This window comes from Sceloporus occidentalis, unplaced genomic scaffold (genome assembly GCF_023333645.1).
Source record: "Sceloporus occidentalis isolate IW3139 unplaced genomic scaffold, rSceOcc1.0.p SCAF_1, whole genome shotgun sequence".
Lineage (NCBI taxonomy): Eukaryota > Metazoa > Chordata > Lepidosauria > Squamata > Phrynosomatidae > Sceloporus > Sceloporus occidentalis.
In genome coordinates this window covers 247,956,223-247,973,839 of record NW_028316981.1, presented here as the reverse complement: position 1 = coordinate 247,973,839, position 17,617 = coordinate 247,956,223, and the positions used below count along the sequence as shown (strand labels likewise).

General features: G+C 43.7%; 1 protein-coding gene across 2 annotated transcripts; it reads left to right on the top strand.

The window, feature by feature from the left end:
* Positions 1 to 479: 479 nt before the first annotated feature.
* LOC149323725 (uncharacterized) lies at positions 480 to 17,328 on the top strand. 2 transcript variants are annotated; one of them, XM_089491355.1, is made up of 10 exons: positions 480 to 787; positions 1,297 to 1,424; positions 2,161 to 2,212; positions 3,952 to 4,071; positions 4,159 to 4,284; positions 4,585 to 4,710; positions 5,031 to 5,134; positions 5,482 to 5,551; positions 5,640 to 5,701; positions 16,923 to 17,328. In XM_089491355.1, exons 5-10 carry the CDS (start codon positions 4,187 to 4,189, stop codon positions 16,976 to 16,978), a joined length of 516 nt encoding a protein of 171 aa, XP_089347481.1. In that variant the 5' UTR covers positions 480 to 787; positions 1,297 to 1,424; positions 2,161 to 2,212; positions 3,952 to 4,071; positions 4,159 to 4,186; the 3' UTR covers positions 16,979 to 17,328. The 2 variants fall into 2 exon arrangements, with proteins under 2 accessions (XP_089347481.1, XP_089347490.1); XM_089491364.1 differs by lacking the exon at positions 16,923 to 17,328 and adding an exon at positions 8,747 to 9,961.
* Positions 17,329 to 17,617: the final 289 nt, after the last annotated feature.

The following is a 17,617-nucleotide window of genomic DNA, read 5'->3' as shown; positions in this document are numbered from 1 at the left end:
GGAAAAGAGATTCTGCCTCAACATTAGGAGGAACTTCCTGACATAAGGGCTGTTTGACAGTGGAACACACTCCCTCAGAGTTTGGTGGAGTCTCCTTCCTTGGAGGACTTTAAGCAGAGGCTGGATGGCCATCTGTCGGGGATACTTTTTGATATGTCCACACTTGTGGAATTTGCATGCCTTTTCACTTTTTTCAGTCTGGTCTTTGAAAAAAATACTGAGATTTTATTCCAAAGTGTGTGTGTGTGTGTATTTCTGTGAAACCAGTATATGTCCACTAACAGAGCAATGGCCACTTTCCCCATCAAATATCTTGCAATGGACAGCAATGGGCTTTTCCCTCCATTGGCCCAAGGTTTCCAGGGACTACTTTTCTGCGCCATTATGATGCGTACGATGAAGGCGGAAGGATCCAGGCTGCCTCTGGCCAACTGCCAGCCTCCATGGCCTTCTCTGGTCAGAAGTGGAGTAAGAGTCAGGCTAAGCGGTTAGAGCAACTGGGGGCCAAAGGAGACTTAAAACCACCTCTCAAAGAGGAAAATAGAAACATCTAGAATGCTTCTGAAAGCAGGAGCTAAGTATTTCCTAAAGTTAACTAAGGGATTCTATGCTGATCAGTTTATAACTCTGAATATTGGCTATTATTAAGGGTTAGGAGGGCAATGGACAGAAAATCAAACAACAGAGGAAATTTGGGCTAAATTCAGTACCTTGTCCCAAGCAGAGTGATTCAATGGGATTTGGACAAGTGCTTTGGTTTCCCAAGCGTCTGTTGATTTCTGCTGAGGTTAGTATTATTTATCACAGTTTGGATTAACAAGTCGTTTAAGGCTTTAATTGCGGAAGGAAGGAAGGAAGGAAGGAAGGAAGGAAGGAAGGAAGGGTAAATGGATGGGAGACAATACTTTGGTTTTTTAAATCCTGAAAGGAAAATTTATGCAAGGAAAGAGGTTAAAAAAAAACCAGGAGAAAAATAGTGATGGGGAGGGAATAAAGAGAAGTACTAAAAGAGAATTAACCCAAACAAGTGAAGATAATATAGTTGGCTTTTGGTATGCACTGAGACTTTGTTCCCCCCAAATGGATACCAAAATCCATGGATGCTCAAGTCTCATTAAATACCGAGTCAGAGTAAAATGGTGTCCCTTATATAAAATGTCACAAATTAAGCTTTGGTTATTGGAATTTATATATTTTTAAAATACTCTTAAGCTCTGGATGCTTGAATCCGTGGATACAGAATCAGTGGATATAGAGAGCTGACTGTACTAACATGAAGTTCTGCTTATATTTCAGGCGAAGGGAAGAACCAATTTCATGTGAAATGCTCTTGCTAAAACTCCAACATGGCCCCTGGGGATATTGCTCCAGGCTGTGACCACTAGGCTTTTGCTACTGGACAGCATCTTTCTACTGCCATGCAGGTAAGTGGACCAGCGTCTCCCCCTTCATTTTCCATTAACAATCCAAGACCATCGTGGGCGAAGGCAAGTGGACAGTGAGTGACCCTCTGACACGTTGCCGCGTTTGGGCTTTGAATGCATTTGGGGACCTTGTTCTAATCTAGTGCCTTCCTTTGCAGTGATTTCAAAACAATAATTGTGTGGGAAATATGTGACTTGAAATGCTGTGTTTTTGGTAAAATGCTCTTTGGAAATGGTGGGAGGGGAGCACTAATGTCCTCAGTCTCTGCTTCCACATGCCTCTTGGGATCAGATATGAATAAGAAAGCAAACTTTTAAGAGAAATAGCCAGCAAGTCCTCTTTGCATTTGATCCCTTATTTACTTTGCATTTGATCTCTGTGTGACCTTCTTTACTACATTGCTTTTGTATTGTTGTGTGTTTGCGTGTGGGGGGCAGGGGGGGTCTCTGGTTTTGGAAGAGTTGGCCCTCAAAACAAAGCCTTCTCTCCATGATCAGTCAGAGAAGGTCTTTGGGGTTACTGGGAGGGACTGGGGAGCACTGGGGTCTAGAGGCTGCTTATCCCAGATCCGGGGGAGGAAACAGTGTCTTAGATACAAGAGCTTCACACTTCAAGGGACCCAAGAACAGGTGAACCCTCTATTCTCTCTTTCCACACCTTGACTAGAAAGGGAATGCTTTCGTATATTGTGTGCATTTGTGTATGGGGGGCTTCTCTCTTTTTCTGGCATTCTAGCAGCTCCTATGAAGAATCCAACCGTTTTCAGAAACTGCAGCTGCATGATCAGGTAAGCCCTCTTTTCTGTTTTTCAATAGCAATAAATACCAACAACAGTGTTTTAGGGAGAGATCCCTCAAGAGAAAGCTCCATGATGTATTTTAAAGGCAGTAAGGATGCTAGGAAGGAGGTCTCTGCAATGCCTCACAATGGTTTTCAGGTTGCAAAAAGTGAATATGTTGAAACAGTTGAGGTTTTACAGAGCAAATGTTCTCATTCTGTCAGGTTTTCCTGAGAAAACACACAAAAACCACTGAGATTTTTCCCCAGTGTGTAAATGTGGTTTGTGTGTATTTCTGTGAAGCCAGTATATCCACCAATTTGGGCTAAATTCAATGGCTCATCCTTCTCAGAATGAATCAATGGGATCTGGATCAGTGCTTTGGTTTCTGCTATATTTAGTATTATCTACTACAGTTAGGATTAACAAGTAGTTTAAGGCTTTAATTACAGAAGGTTATAGTATTTGAGGAGGCTTAGATCGCCTTAAACCTCTGGTAGAAGAGCATTCTGTTAGTTTCTGGTCCAAGTGTATCAGAAAGAAAGCTGCATCTCTTGGCCTCTCCTCATCTCTTCTTTCACATCTGGGCTCAAATCCTGCTCCTAGGTCTGTCATATTAAGGCTAATGGAGATAGCTTTCTGTGAACTGCTCTTGCGTTCTTATGTCTCGTGTTCCCTCACTATTTATTTTATTTATTTAATTTATATACCACCTTTCTCCCCAGAGGGACAGAAGGTGGCTCACAGTTAAAACGTTTAAAATTGTTATAAAATTAAATCAATTACAAAGGCTATATAAATAATCATATAAAATATGCAGAACTTAAAAACAGACTAAAAACCCACCTGCCCCACCATTGATAAGGGCGCAGCTGGCGCACAAGTTTAAGCTGTGCAAATGAACTCCTGACCACTGCTAAGACCTGGTATCCAGGCTCAGAGAGGAGTCCAGGCAGATCTGATGTCTCAAGGAACAGATGCAGATGGCACATAAGTTTAAGATGTTCAAATGCACTCCTAGGAACTGCTGGGACCTGGGCATCTGGGCTCAGAGAGGAGTCAAGGCAGATCTGACGTCTCAAGGAACGGGCGCAGCTGGCGCACGTTAAAGCTGTGCAAATGCACTCCTGGCCACTGCTGAAACCTGTGCATCCCGGCTCAGAGTGAAGTCCAGGAGCACATCCAAGCAGGGAGCCTGAGAATTCAGGGGGAGTGTGACCCCATTCAGCTCAGCCAAAGCCCCAGTTCCTTGATCTGCCTTATGACTGACCAGGAGCCACTCTATCTTGGCTGGATTAAGCTTCAGTTTGTTTGTCCTCATCCAGTCCATTACCTCTTTCAGAAGTACGCATGTGCAGAAACATAGGGAAGAATGGGTCAGGCTTGGGAGAGACCTGGCTGTGCAGTAATATCTGTTCACAGCCAGGAACAAAAATGATAAGATGTCATGTTCCCATGTAGCGCTGTGTGATAGCAATCGTTCTCATAGTACGTTAACATAGCGACCGGAAAACTCAATGCGGTAACATTAGCCCTCACCTCGTTTCATGACCTCTTCGCTTTAGGAACCTGAACTGAATGGGGGGAAAGTGAGTGCGGTAAGCATCTATGATACATATTTTATTGCACTCTAGTCTCTATAATCAGATTTCATTTAGGGGGATTTGATCATATGTATACTTTGATTGAATGCTTAAATTTTGGGTATGTGGAGCATAATAAATTACGGCTACCTATTTATATTTCAGACAAAAAGGAAGAACCAGTTTCAAGTGAAATGCTCTTGCAAACGCCAACATAGTACCTGGAGAAACTGCTGTGACCATTAGGCTTTTGCCAACGGCCAGCAACTTTCTACTTCCATGCAAGTAAATGGAACAACTTCTCCCTCTCCATTGTCTCTATCTTTCTTTGGGGGATGAGTGTAATAACATAAAGCTCTGCTTATATTTCAGATGGAGGGAAGAATCAATTTTAAGTGAAATGCTCTTGCAAAAGCTAACATGGTCCCTGGGGATACTGCACCTTGCTGTGATCACTAGGCTTTTGCTACTGGCCAGCAGCTTTTCCCTTCCATGCAAGTAAGTGGAGCAACTTCTTCCTCTCTATTTTCCCTCTCTTTCTTTGAGGAATGAGTGTACTAACATGAAGTTCTGCTTATATTTCAGATGGAGGGAAGAACAAATTTCAAGTGAAATGCTCTTGCAAAAGCCCACATGGTCCCTGGGGATATTGCTCCAGGCTGTGACCACTAGGCTTTTGCTACTGGCCAACATCTTTCTCCTTCCATGCAAGTAAGTGCAGCAAATTGTCCCCCTCCATTTTCTCTCTCTTTCTTTGAGGAATGAGTGTATTAACATGAAGCTCTGCTAATATTTCAGATGGAGGGAAGAACCAATTTCAAGTGAAATGCTCTTTCAAAAGCTCACATTGTCTCTGAGGATGCTGCGCCATGCTGTGACCACTAGGCTTTTGCTACCAGGCAGCACCTTTCTCCTTCAATGCAAGTAAGTGAACCAACTTCTCCCCCTCCATTTTCTCTCTCTTTCTTTGGGAGAGGGACCAGGAGACCAAGGCTGCATCTATACTGTAGAATTGATGTAATTTGCCACTGCTTTGACTGCCATGCCTCAAGGCTATGTAGTTCTGGTATCTGCCATTTTGTGAGAGGTATAGCTTTCTCTGCTAGATAACTCTGCCACAGCAAACTACACAACCCAGGCTTTCATGTGACATTAATACTGCAGTGTTGCATCCCCCCAAGACTGAGAGACCTGTGGTTCCTTGGCAGCGCCAGAGTGATGGGTATCCTTTGTTGGCCTTGCAGGGTCCTTTCTGTGGAGCAACTGCTGCCTCTTTGGGACCGATGCCAATCCCTGTGCCAAATTCTGGGTGCCCCTCTGGATTTTCGTGGGCGAAGACAACTGGACAGTGAGTGACTCTCCGAGACTTTGCTGCGATTGGGCTTTGAATGTATTTGGGGACTTTGTTCTAGTGCCTTCCTTTGCAGAGATTTCATAGCAACAATTTTGTGGGAAATGCGTGACTTGAAATGCTGTGTTTTTGGTAAAATGCTCTTTGGCAATAGTGTGTGGAGGGCACTGAAACCTTTTGTCTGTTGTTCCACATGCCTCTTGGGATCACATATGTACAAGAAAGAAAACTTTCAAGGAGAATAACCAGCATTTGATCACTGTTTGACCTTATTTAGTGCATTGCTTTTGTATTGTAGTTTTTGTGGTGGTGGTGGGTTTCCCCTTTTCTTGGTTTTTCAACAGTTGCAACCAAGAGCACACTGACCTCAAAAGAAAGCCATCTCTCCAAGATCAGTGAATGGAAGTTATTTCAGTAAGACCAGTGCATTGAGAACCCCTTTCCACTCACTTTCTTTGGTAGAGACTAGGGAGCACCGAGATCTTAAGTTTGCTTTTCACAGATCAGGAGGAGGAGACAGTGTCTCAGATGCAAGAAGTTTGCACATAATGGACCAAGGAACAGGTGAGGTGTCTATTCTCTCTTTCCATATCATGAATAGAACGACATTGCATCTCTGGGGGTGTTTGTATGCGGGGTTTCTCTCCTTTTCAGGGGTTCTAGCAGTTCCTATGAAGAATCCACACAATCGTTCGTCCGAAATCATCCCATCCCCGTTCGCAATGCGGTTGGATGATCTGGTAGGTTTAGACACTGTAGTTGGTATTTGTTGAGACTTGCTATTGAAATACAAAAGTGTGTTAGGAACAGATCCCTAACAAATCCAATCTGAAGGATGTATCTTAAAGGCAGTCCTTCTAATTCTGTCAGGTTTTTTTTCCTGAGAGAACACTCTCCTCTCCTCTCCCCTTTCTGCCTTTTCCTATTTCACATACACCCAGATTCCCTGGGGTTATGGACACAGGACCCTTGAGATAGTGGGAAAACTGCAAATAAAAGCTTTCCAGGAATTTCTAGGTCTTCCAGCACAACTCTTATGTTCAACATCTGCTGGAGATTACCCATAGTATCGTGCTGTAGGACATACAGATAGCAAGAGAAGTGTTCTCTCTAGGAATCTCTAGGTCCTCTCATGCACTATCTGTTCAGAATTGCCCATAGAGTCACACTGGAGGACCTAGAGATCCCTAGAGAGAACGTATTAATGAAATCCACAAAAGTCAAACCTGGAAACATGGAGGGCTAACTGTACTTCCATTTGAATGAATACATAATCTTTGTGCACCAAGATCTTAATGACAGCTGTGTGTGTGTGTGTGATATAATTTCAGGGAACAAAAGTAGCCCAGCTACTATTGTAGGCTTTGTCATGAGTTTTTCAGAATCAGCACTGGTCGCAAGTCTTGCTTTATTCATAGAATCATAGATTTGGAAGAAACCCCAAGGGCCATCCAGTCCAAACCCCTTCTGCCATGCAGGAACTCACAATCATAGCAGCCTGGTAGATGGCCATCCAGCCTCTCTTTAAAGATCTCCAAGGAGGGAGACTCAAAGCCAGCTTCTTCCTCTGTCAAACAGCTCTTACTGTCAGGATGGTCCTCCCAATGTGGAATCTCTTTTCCTGTAGCTTTCATCTATTATTCTGGGTCCTATTCTCTGCAGCAGCAGAAAACAAGCTTGCTCCATCCTCAATGTGACATCCCTTCAAATATTTAAATAGAGCTATTATATCACCTCTTAGCCTTCTTTTCTCCAGGATGAACATATTCAGCTCCCTAAGTCTCTTCTCATATGGCTTCATGGTTTCCAGACCCTTCACCATTTTAGTCTCCCTCCTTTGGACATGCTCCAGTTTCTCAACATCCTTTTTGAATTGTGGTGGCCAGAATTGGGCACAGTATTCCAGGTGGGGCCTGACCAAGGCAGAATAGAGTGGTACGATGCTGAGAAAATGGAGCTTGTCCAGAGGAGGACAACCAAAATTATGAAGGGTCTGGAAACCCCCAAGCCCTATAAGGGATGGCATGAGGACCATATTTAAATATTTGAAGGGATGTCATGTTGAGGATAGAGCAAGCTTGTTTTCTGCTGCTCCAGAGAATAGGATGCAGAGCAGTGGATTCAAACTACAGGAAAAGAGATTCCACCTCAACATTAGGAAGACCTGTTTGACAGTAGAAGATGCTGTTGCCTCAGAGGGTGGTGGAGTCTCCTTCTTTGGAGGTTTTTAAACAGAGGCTGGATGGCCACCTGTCCCAGGGAGGGCTTGGACTGTATATTCCAGCATGACTGAAGGGGATTGGACTGCATGGCCCTTAGAGTCTTTTCCAAGTCTATAATTCTCTGATTCTACTTACAGATTCTGGAATAAAGTTCTTGCTGCTTGAAATACTGAAGGCTAGTTTACTGAAATGTGGGGGTTAAGGGCATCTTAATAAATACCTCCTGTCTTTTGGAGTTACCATCCAAACAGGGGGTCATTATGGATGGGATAGCAGGACATGACCTGCCAAGTACACATGCTCCAGAAATAGGAGCTAGTAATTACCCATATATACTCGACTATAAGTCAACCTCACGTATAAGTCGAGGGCAAGTTTTCGGGCCAAAATTAGAGAGTTTGCAATGACCCATGGATAAGTTGAGGGTAAAATTTAGGGGCATGTAGCAAAGGATCTGAAGGATGAAGCAAAGCAAAACAATATCAAAGAACTTTCAAAATCCCAGCAGACATAACTCTTTGTGCTCACTCTTAAGGCTGGCTGGATGAGAGAGTAGAGGGGGGTCAGTGCTTCCAGGACAGATTATACTCTTGCTTTTACCAGGGAATGGTTCCTTCTTATAAATAAGAGTTAAGATACAGTACTTACATTGACCCATGAATAAGTCAACTCAGGTTTTTTGGGTCAATTTTTGACCCCATTTTCTAGACTTATACATGAGTATATTATTATTATTATTATTATTATTATTATTATTATAGTTTATTTCTAAAGCATTGTAAATGTACACAGTGCTGTACATACAAATGATCAAATGAATAAAAATAAAACCTGCCAGTGGTGGACAATCTAAAAAATACGTATAAAACAATAGGTAATAATATAAAACAGAATAGAATTGGTTAAAATAAGCAAACAACAGTTAAAAACATCAACATCAACTATCCAATTAAATATCAGATAGATAATCACACAGTGCCTGGGAACGTTTCCCTGAACAGGGTGGTCTTCAGCTCAGATTTAAATGTGGTCAAAGAAGTGGTGAGCCGTGTTCGTGGCGGAAGAAGGTTCCAGGAGTGAGGGGCAACAAGTGAGAAGGGATGAATAAGGACGGGGAAGTGGAGATCCAAGGCTGGGACAGCAGACCTTGACTACTAGAACGGAGGGTACGGGTGGGAGTGTAAACAGAAAGAAGTTCAGATAAATAAAGAGGGGCCAGCCCATGCAGGGCTTTAAAGATCAACAGTCTTGTGAAGAGGTGGGAAAGAAATAAAATTTGTTGTTGTTGTTTTGTTTGATGGCTTGGAACTCTGAAATGTTCAGCCACTGGTTTCTTTGTGCTGACATGTTTCATATCAAGTATGCATTTCTTCATCCTCTTGCACAGAGATTGACCCATCTGGACATGGCTAGACTTCCCCAACTAGTTGCCTTCCAACTTCTTACCATCTGCCTCATGCTGCTTGGGATTGATGGGACCTGCAGTCCAATATATCTGGGGCCAGTGGGTTGGCGAAGACTGGCATAAATTATACTGGAGAATGTGCCTTTGTATGAACGTTGGATAGAATAAACCGGCATGGACATTCAGTGCAACCTCCTTCTGACAGGGCTTCCTCTCTCTCATCTGATAGCTCTTATGAATTAAATCTTGGAGAGATGGTTTGATGCCTGCATCCACCCAACCTTTAGCTGGTTGACTCATGTACTGGAGTTCTCTTTATCTTATATGCACATTTTTTCACAGATGTTCTTCATGCACTTAGCCTCACCACAGCCTTGAAGAAGATGACTTGCCCAAGAGCATATACCCTATAGTAGCCCCCTTTGCTATAGCCATTGTGTGATGACTATGTGAGAATCTCACTGACTGTATAGGAAAATAGCCTTAGAGGAGTTTGCACAATCCTTTCTCTTCACGTGTAAAGAAATACAGGAAGTGATAACAGGGCACATGGAAATTATTTTACTGGAATACAGCTCCCAGAATCCTTCAGCCATGCTGGCTAGAGATTCTGGGAGTTGTAATCCAAGCAGTAACTCTTCCACAATTGGGCTGGATGGGTTTGCACCCATTAGACATCATCTTGCCATGTTCATGTTTATGATAGCCGTGAGCTCCATTTAAATACTTGAAGGGATGTCATATTGAGGAGGGAGCAAGCTTGTTTTCTGCTGCTCCAGAGACTAGGACCCAGAACAAGGGATGCAAGCTCCAGGGAAAGAGATTCCACCTGAGTATTAGGAAGAACTTCCTGAGAGTAAGGGCTGTTTGACAGTGGAACACACTCCTTCCTGGGAGTGTAGTGGAGTCTCCCCCCTTGGAGGTCTTTAAGCAGAGACTGGATGGCCATCTGTCAATGGGGATGCTTGGATTGAGAGTTCCTGCATGGCAGGATGGGGTTGGGCTGGATGGCCCTTGGTCTCTTCCAACTCTACGATTCTATGATTCAGACAATGATAGATCTTGGAAGATTGCCACCTCCCAGAATCTTTCATCCAGCAAGGCCATGGCACAAGCCACATTACTGCACTACACGCTTATAGTTCTGCTATTCTACTATTACTGCTCTGTCTGCCTCCTGTTGCATTCTGGGGTTTGTAGTCCAGTGAGGCCTAAAAGATCTCTGGCTGAGAATTCCAAATGCCAGCTCCTTAAACTGCAAACCCCAGAATGCAACAGAAGAAAGCCAGCCCAATGAAAGTGGAAGAAACCTTGCCAAGAAAACCCTATGCTGGGTTCGCCTTAGGCTCGAAAATGGCTTGGAAGGCCCCCAACATCAGAGGAGAAGGGACTGTCCTGAAGAACTATTGTGTTACCTCCGGCTCTTGCTTCCTCCTCCGCTGGCCTAAAGCGGGTCGATCCCTGGCCTGCGTCCGCACTGCCTTTTGCCCAGCTTCCTGGAATACACCTAGAGATAGGGACTTTAGAGCCACACTCTTCTTTCTTTACCCGGATAGCCTTCAGGAGCCCAAAAGATAAGCCGTTTTAATCTCTGGCTGCATCCACACTGGGGAAACAACCCGGTTTGGCACCGCTTTAACTCTTTTCTGGCTCAAGGCTATGGAATTCTGGGAACTGTAGTTTGTGGTGGGGTGTGTAAAGGACAAACGCGTGTTCTCTTATGCGGTGGGGCCTACATAATAACTGATATGAACATCCCACAGCGACTTCCGCCAAAAGGAACCACGAAGTCAGCGCTCCAAGCCTATGCGGTTGTCACTCTTCGATTTTTGTTTGAGTCTATGCGCTTTTCTTACGAAACAATTTTCAGGCCATAGATCTAGGAAAACATAGAGAGACGCTTGCTCCAAGCGCTTCCTGGATTTGTTCCTGGTCCAGTGATTTGTTCTTGGGCCAATGTGCCAATGTGGTGACTTTCAGAGCTTTTGGTGTGATTTTGGTGCCTGGCTCTATTTCAGTGCACTTTTGGTGACTTTTGCCCATTTCAGCTCCAGACCTGACTCTGAGAGCGAGGCTGGCTACCCAGAGAGCAACCAACCCTTTGGAGGGTCACACACTCACAGTTTTCAGCCAATCAGAGAGAGGACTGGAGAGTGGTTGCCGCCCCCGCCCTCAGGAAGTGCTCTCTCTCTCTCTCTCTCTCTCTCTCCCCCCGCCCCCGACTCCCTCTTAAGTCTCTTTCCTAGACTTAAGCGTACTTCCTCAGGTGCATGGGAATTGTAGTTCATTGTGGCACCAGAGCTCTTTCTCACAAAACTACAATTCCCAGGGTTCCCTAGCACTGAGCCAGGGCAGTTAAAGCGGTCTCAAACTGGATTATTTCTGCAGTATGGATTAGACCTTGAGCATTTTTAATAACCAAGGTCCAAAACACACTGCAGAAACAATCCAGTTTGTGACCGCTTTAACTCTCCTGGCTCAGTGCTAGGGAATCCTGGGAATTGTAGTTTGTTGTGGCACCAGAGCTCTTTCTCATAGAGAAGGCTCAATGTCTCACAAAACTACAATTCCCAGGACTGGATTATTTCTGCAGCGTGTCTTGGACCCAACTCAGGCTGCATCTTCACTCCAGAGACAATCCAGTTTCATACCGTTTTAACTGCCATGGCCCAGTGCTATGAAATCCTGGGAATTGTAGTTTGTTGTCACACCAGAGTTTGCTGAGAGAGAAGGTTAAATGTCTCCGAAAACTAGGATTCCCAGGATTCCATAGCACTGAGCCAGGGCAGTTAAAGGGGTGTCAAACTGGATTATTTATGCAGTGCGGTTGCAGCCGAACATGTTTCTATTTGGCACAAGGCTTCCTGGACCCCCTTCATGTCAAAATAAACATCTTAAAAGTATTAGAAGGACTGGAAGATTCTTTAGTTGGTTTTAATGGTAATTTTGAGAGTTGAAATACATTCCAATTATTTTTATTCAATTAGGGCTACGTTTTATTGCCAAATTAACATTACAGGAACTTTTCAGGGATTTTGACTGAATATTTGGTGAGATACAGGGGGGATTTGGTGAGTTTTGGGCCAAACGTTTGAGGAATTATCTTCGAGGCTTGTTGGCAACACTGTTCCTGGAATGACGCCATGATGGCTGCCTCATTGAAGTGCAGAGGAAGTGGCTCTTCTTCTACCCTCTTGTGTGGATTTTCCCCCCTGGAGTTATTTGTTTAAATTTAAAAATAAAACAGTTCATACCTTAGGTTCCAAGAGCGAGGAAATGTTGTTGTTGTTAGTATTATTTTGTTTACATTTATATTCTGCCTTGTCATTTTTCACAGAGCTGTACACATAATTGCTGTGTGCCTTCTTCAAGTGACTTCTCACTTAATGGTGACACTAAAAGGAAGCCTATCACAGGGTTTTCTTGGCAAGACATGGTCAGAGCCTGCCTCTGAGGCTGCATCTACACTGCAGAATTAGCGCTGTTTGACACCGCTTTAATTGCCATGGCTCAATGCTATGGAATTCTGGGACTTGTAGTCCAGCACTTTAACCACTACGCCACGCTGGCTCTCAATGTATATGTTGTTATTATTATTATTATTATCAAAGTTTATTTATACAGCGCTGTAAAGTTTGCCCAGCGCTTTACATAGTAAACAACAATAAAAGTAAAAGTAAAGCCTGCTAAACAGCGTACGATCTAAAAGCAATCAAAGTTATACAAATAAAAATTAAATTAAATATTAAATGTTGTGGGCTATAATGTTAACTTGCCTTTTAAAAAAGGGTTTGGGGCATCCAGTCCAACCCCCTGCCATGTAGGAATATACAATCAATGCACTTCCAATAGATGGTCATCCAGCCTCTGTTTAAAAACCCCCAAAGAAGACTCTGCCATGCTCCAAGGGGATGTGTTCCAGCTCTTACCATCAGAAAGTTCTGCCTTATTATTATTATTATTATTATTATTATTATTAGTTAATATAATTTGTTAATGAGAGGGAGTGATCAGGCAGACCCAGCTCCACCAGGGATAGCCTGAAGGAAGAGGCTCCTCCCTCCTTAACTGTCATCTTCCGGCCTCCTATTCCCCTCCAGCTATGCTCTGACTGTGTGGGGGAGAGGCTTGCGTACCCTAATGAAGCTGTGAGCTATGCTGGCAGTGGTATAATAGTCACCGGCAGGGCCTCCCATGCCAGACAGGTCACAACCGAAGGGTCTGACCAAGAGCTCCAAAGGGCAGGATGGGCTCTCTCGCCTTATGGCAACCATCCTAGGAGAAGGAAAACTCTAATTCCAAACCCGGGCAGATGGTGCTCATCTAACTCTGTAAGGTCAGCCATCTAAGAGAAGGAAACGCTAATCAAACCTACGACCCAAGGACCTCGCTGCCACCGTCCATGCTTGTCAAGGCCTCAGCAGTCGAACATCTGGTTTAAAGGGTGAGGCCAGTTCTGTGCACGCTGCGCTCCACCAGAAAAATCCATTGCACAGGCTCGAAGGATACATCCAACGTCATCAACGCGTTTGTAGAAAGCACGGATGAGTCCTTCGTGAATCTTCGTTCGCGAAGTAAAGCCAAGAAGAAGATTATCTGTTTATTTATATCCCGCCTTACTCCCAGTACAGGGACTCAAGGTGGCTAACGTTTAGGTGGAATCTCTTTTCCTGTACCTTGAATCCATTGCTCTGGGTCCTGGTCCTAGAGTAGCAGACAACAAGCATGCTCCATCCTCAACCTGGCATTCCTTCATGTATTTAATCAGGGGTATCATATCACTTCCTAACCTTCTCTTTCCCTGGCTAAAGATACCCAGCTTTCAAAGGCGCAGTACAGACTGCCCAAAAACGGCAGTCTACAGGTGCCCATTTAACTCCGCTGTGCGTCCCTTATGTCAAGGTGGCGCTGCCCGTGTGGATGGAATACTGCCATCAGGGCGCTGTCATTACATACTAGGGTTCCAGACCGTGTGGTTGCTGTGCAGTCAGGAACCCTAGTATTGCCACCACCACGCCCCTTTCGGTCCGTCTGTCTCAGGCCTAAGTCTCTCCTCATAGGGCATGGTTTCCAGACTTTTCACCATGTTGGTCACCCTTTGAAGGAGCGCATTGAGCAGGGGCTAGCAGGGGCATTAAGATGCAAGCTAGATCAGCAACTGGATATGGACAAGTGTCTGCCTGAGGATGTGCCAAGGGTCCACTGTACGTAGTGGGGCCTCTGAAGGCTCTGGTTTAAAAGGCCTTCAGTTGTCAGTATGTACAGTGGACCCTTGGTATCTGCTAGGGTTTGGTTCCAGGACCTCCCCCCCCCCCCCAATGGATATCAAAATCTGTGGATGCTTAAGTCCCATTAAACACATAGAATAGTAAAATCGTGTCCCTTATATAAAATGGCAAAATCAAGGTTTGCTTTTGGAATTTACTGTATATACTCATGTGTAAATCTAGAAATTTAGGTTAAAAAATTGACCTAAAAACCCTGAGTTGACTTATCCACTGGTCAATGTACTGTATTTTAACTCTCTCTCTCTCTCATATATATATATATATATATATATATATATATATATATATATGGTGAAAGGCAAGAGTTTAATCTGCCCTGGAAGCACTGACCTCCTCCTACTCCCTCATCCATCCGGCCTTTAGTATGAGCACAAATAGTTATGCCTGCTGGAATTTTGTAAGTTCTTTAGCATTGTTTCCCTTTGCTTCACCCTTTACATCCTTCATTAAATGCCCATACGTTTTATCCTCGACTTGTCCACAGGTCATATCGAAATCTATAATTTTGGCCCCAAAACCTGCCCTCGGCTTATATATGAGGTTGACTTATATTTGAGTACATATGGTATATTGTTTTGGAATATTTTCAATCCATGGAAGCTTGAATCTGTGGATAAAAAAATCTGTGTATATGAAGGGAGAACAGTATAATTTTTTGCACTAGTTTCCAGTCACATGCAGTACTCAGGTCCCCTCCCTGCCCCAATGTATTTGGATTCCATTCAGACCTATATTTTCATGATGACCCTGTGTTTGGACCTCTGAACCACCTTCAGGCCATGATTCCAGTATTGACGTTTGCTCTGTTGTTGTGCTGTATGAAGGAAGATGGTGAGAGAGAGAGAGAGAGATGGAGAGCGAGAGAGAAGGAGTGTTCAGATGTTATGTGTATCACAGGAACAGTCTGTCCACATGTGTACATAGATTCTTGACTTGTGTACAGAAGAGAAGGGGAGGGAGTGGGAGTGGGAGATGGAGAAAGGCAGAAAGAGACTGATGGTGGAGAAAAGGAGAAACAGTGGAAGAGGAGAGGGAGGGAGAGGAAAAAGGAGGTTAGGTCTTGGAGAAGAAAGAGATGGGTGAGAAAGAGGGAAAGGAGGAAGGGGGCAACAGTGGAAAAGGCCCTTCTGATCCTTCTCTTGTGTACATAATCCCTACTGCTTGTATCACAATGGCTACAATTGCTCCATCATGAGATGATGAGGAGTGTGAGATTTTGGGTGTGATAGTTTAGTGTTAGCATGTGTCATTCTTGTTGACTTCATGCCCCCCCTCCCCCCCCAAAAAAAACTGGAAGATGAAGAAGTATGCTAACCTTATTTGATGTGGGAAGGGGGCAGAGAGCAAATTGTTCTATAGACGATGGTATTGTTTAGAGTTAACTTTAGAAGAGAACCATTCTTGCCCAATACCGGAACCTGATATGTAATCTTTTGTTCTCCAGGGCAGTCATAGTAGTTTGTAACAGTCACCTTCATGCTGTGAGCTGACATTCCTGTTGTTTGTTCTGTACCTACTCTAACTTCCTTTTAGAGATGAAAGGACAAGCTACACATGGATCTTTTGATATGTTCTTTTTCATCTAAAAAGTGTGTGTGTGTGTGTGGGGGGGGGAATAAACATAGCATATGGGATTTAATCTTTGCCTCTTACACCAGTTTCCCAGGACTGTGAATATATATATAAAGTACTGATATTAGGGTCATTGTAAGCCAGAAAGAACTTGAAGGCACACAACAACAACGATGACGACAACAACAACCTGCTATTAGCTATGGAAGAGAAAATACAGATAGGTAGGGTGACCTCTAATATTAAAATGGTAGAAAAGAGTTACCATGAGCTAAGGTGTCCAGCAACTCCTAGAGACATCTGAAAATGCTACACAGAGGATGGGGGACCTTGCTAAATGGAATGGGCTATTGTCTTGAGCTTTGAAGGTGAGAGGGAAATCCTTATCATTAGGTGAACAACTGCATGGCAGCCCCATGGTTTGTTTGGTGCAACTCAGTGCCAACAAGATTAGCACAGGTTTGTCTGAAGCATTGTATCAATGTCTCACTTCTTCTCAGCAGTAACCCCACTGACAGTAGTTGGCGAAAAAGGCCAGAGGTGAAAGGGAGAAGGGTCTCATCAATACACTACTTTTGTTGGTCACTAGAGGACATCTCAGTCTAAGGGACATACATCTAGCATTGGGTGCACTATTAAGGAAGTTAAAGAGGTGGACAGGAGGCAAATGTTCTTGCAATCATAATTTGTGGAGAAATTCTGAAGGCACCCAGAACCTGCCCCAGTGCTAAGAAGTTTATTCTCAGAGACAAAACTCTTTAAAAATATTCTGACCCTCTCATCTGCTTAATTTACTATGCCTGTATTGGGACACAAGGCTTCATCCAGTTCCTTGTTTGATCTTCCCACCAAAGTCCAGAATCAGTGAGGGTGAGATGGTTAGCATGCAAATGCAGAACAATTTGACATGAAAGCATCTCTTATGCCCCCTTTTAGCACATTTTTGCAGATTGTTTCACATTTGATAGTGAAGAGACTTGAATATTATGCTGTGAGATTTTTCATATGAAAGTGCATTGCTCCATTAATCTCTTCAGTCAGTCTTAATTCTCTTTCTCTCACTCATGCTAGTGCTGTTCTCTGTGTGAGCCAGAATCACACCTGGCAAGAGAACAATGAGGCTTGTCTAGCAGACACCTGTTGAGAACCCCAGCAGGATCTTTTCTAAATGTCTCTCAGCTGTTATCCCGTGTTCTCTTATATATTGGTTTCTATTGCTTGCCATTTTTCTTGCCCGGAGTGTTCTCCCGTAGGCATTTGCCCTGTTCTTTCTTATCTCTCTCTTTCTTTCTTTTCAGATTTCCTGCCCAGACATTTTCCATCCTTTGCAGCTGTCTCTTATGTGGAAGCGTGAGTTGTACAGGTTCCAAATTAGCTCTCACTGCTTTTCATCCTCCTCCAAGCAAGGCAGGCCCTGCAGGGAAAAAATCTGTTCAGATCCTGCCTCCATGGCAAGCAGCATTAATCAAAGAGGAAGGGGAGATGTCTGCCGGAGGATTGCTGTGTGGACTGAAACTTGTTGGCTCCCTCCTTTCCAAGCATAATGTCAGATCGACCCTCTTGAAGAGAAGATCTAGTGCAAGCTTTTAAAAGGGGAATGTCTGAGAAGGTGACAAATGAAGCTCCTGAATTCCTAATTCTTTAGATCAGGATGTTTAAAATTATAAGAGTTTGGAATATATATTCAGTCAACAGAGCACTTATGGTGTCATTATATTGCCATTAGGTTTCTCTCTGTGTGTGTTTCTTTTTACAGGAAAAGTGCCTCAGAGTTCTGCTGGCTGAAAGATGAGAAAGTAAGGTCCAAATGGAGCAGTAGCAAATGTTTGTCAATAGAACTGGCCTATTCACATGTAAAAGGCAGGGAGGAATTTCTAAAAGCTACCAGCATCTTCCCCCACCCCCACCCCAGTATATTTTTCACCTAAGCACAATGCATGAAGAAAAATGCCTCCCACTTTCCCCAAACAGAATTATCATAAAAGGATACAAC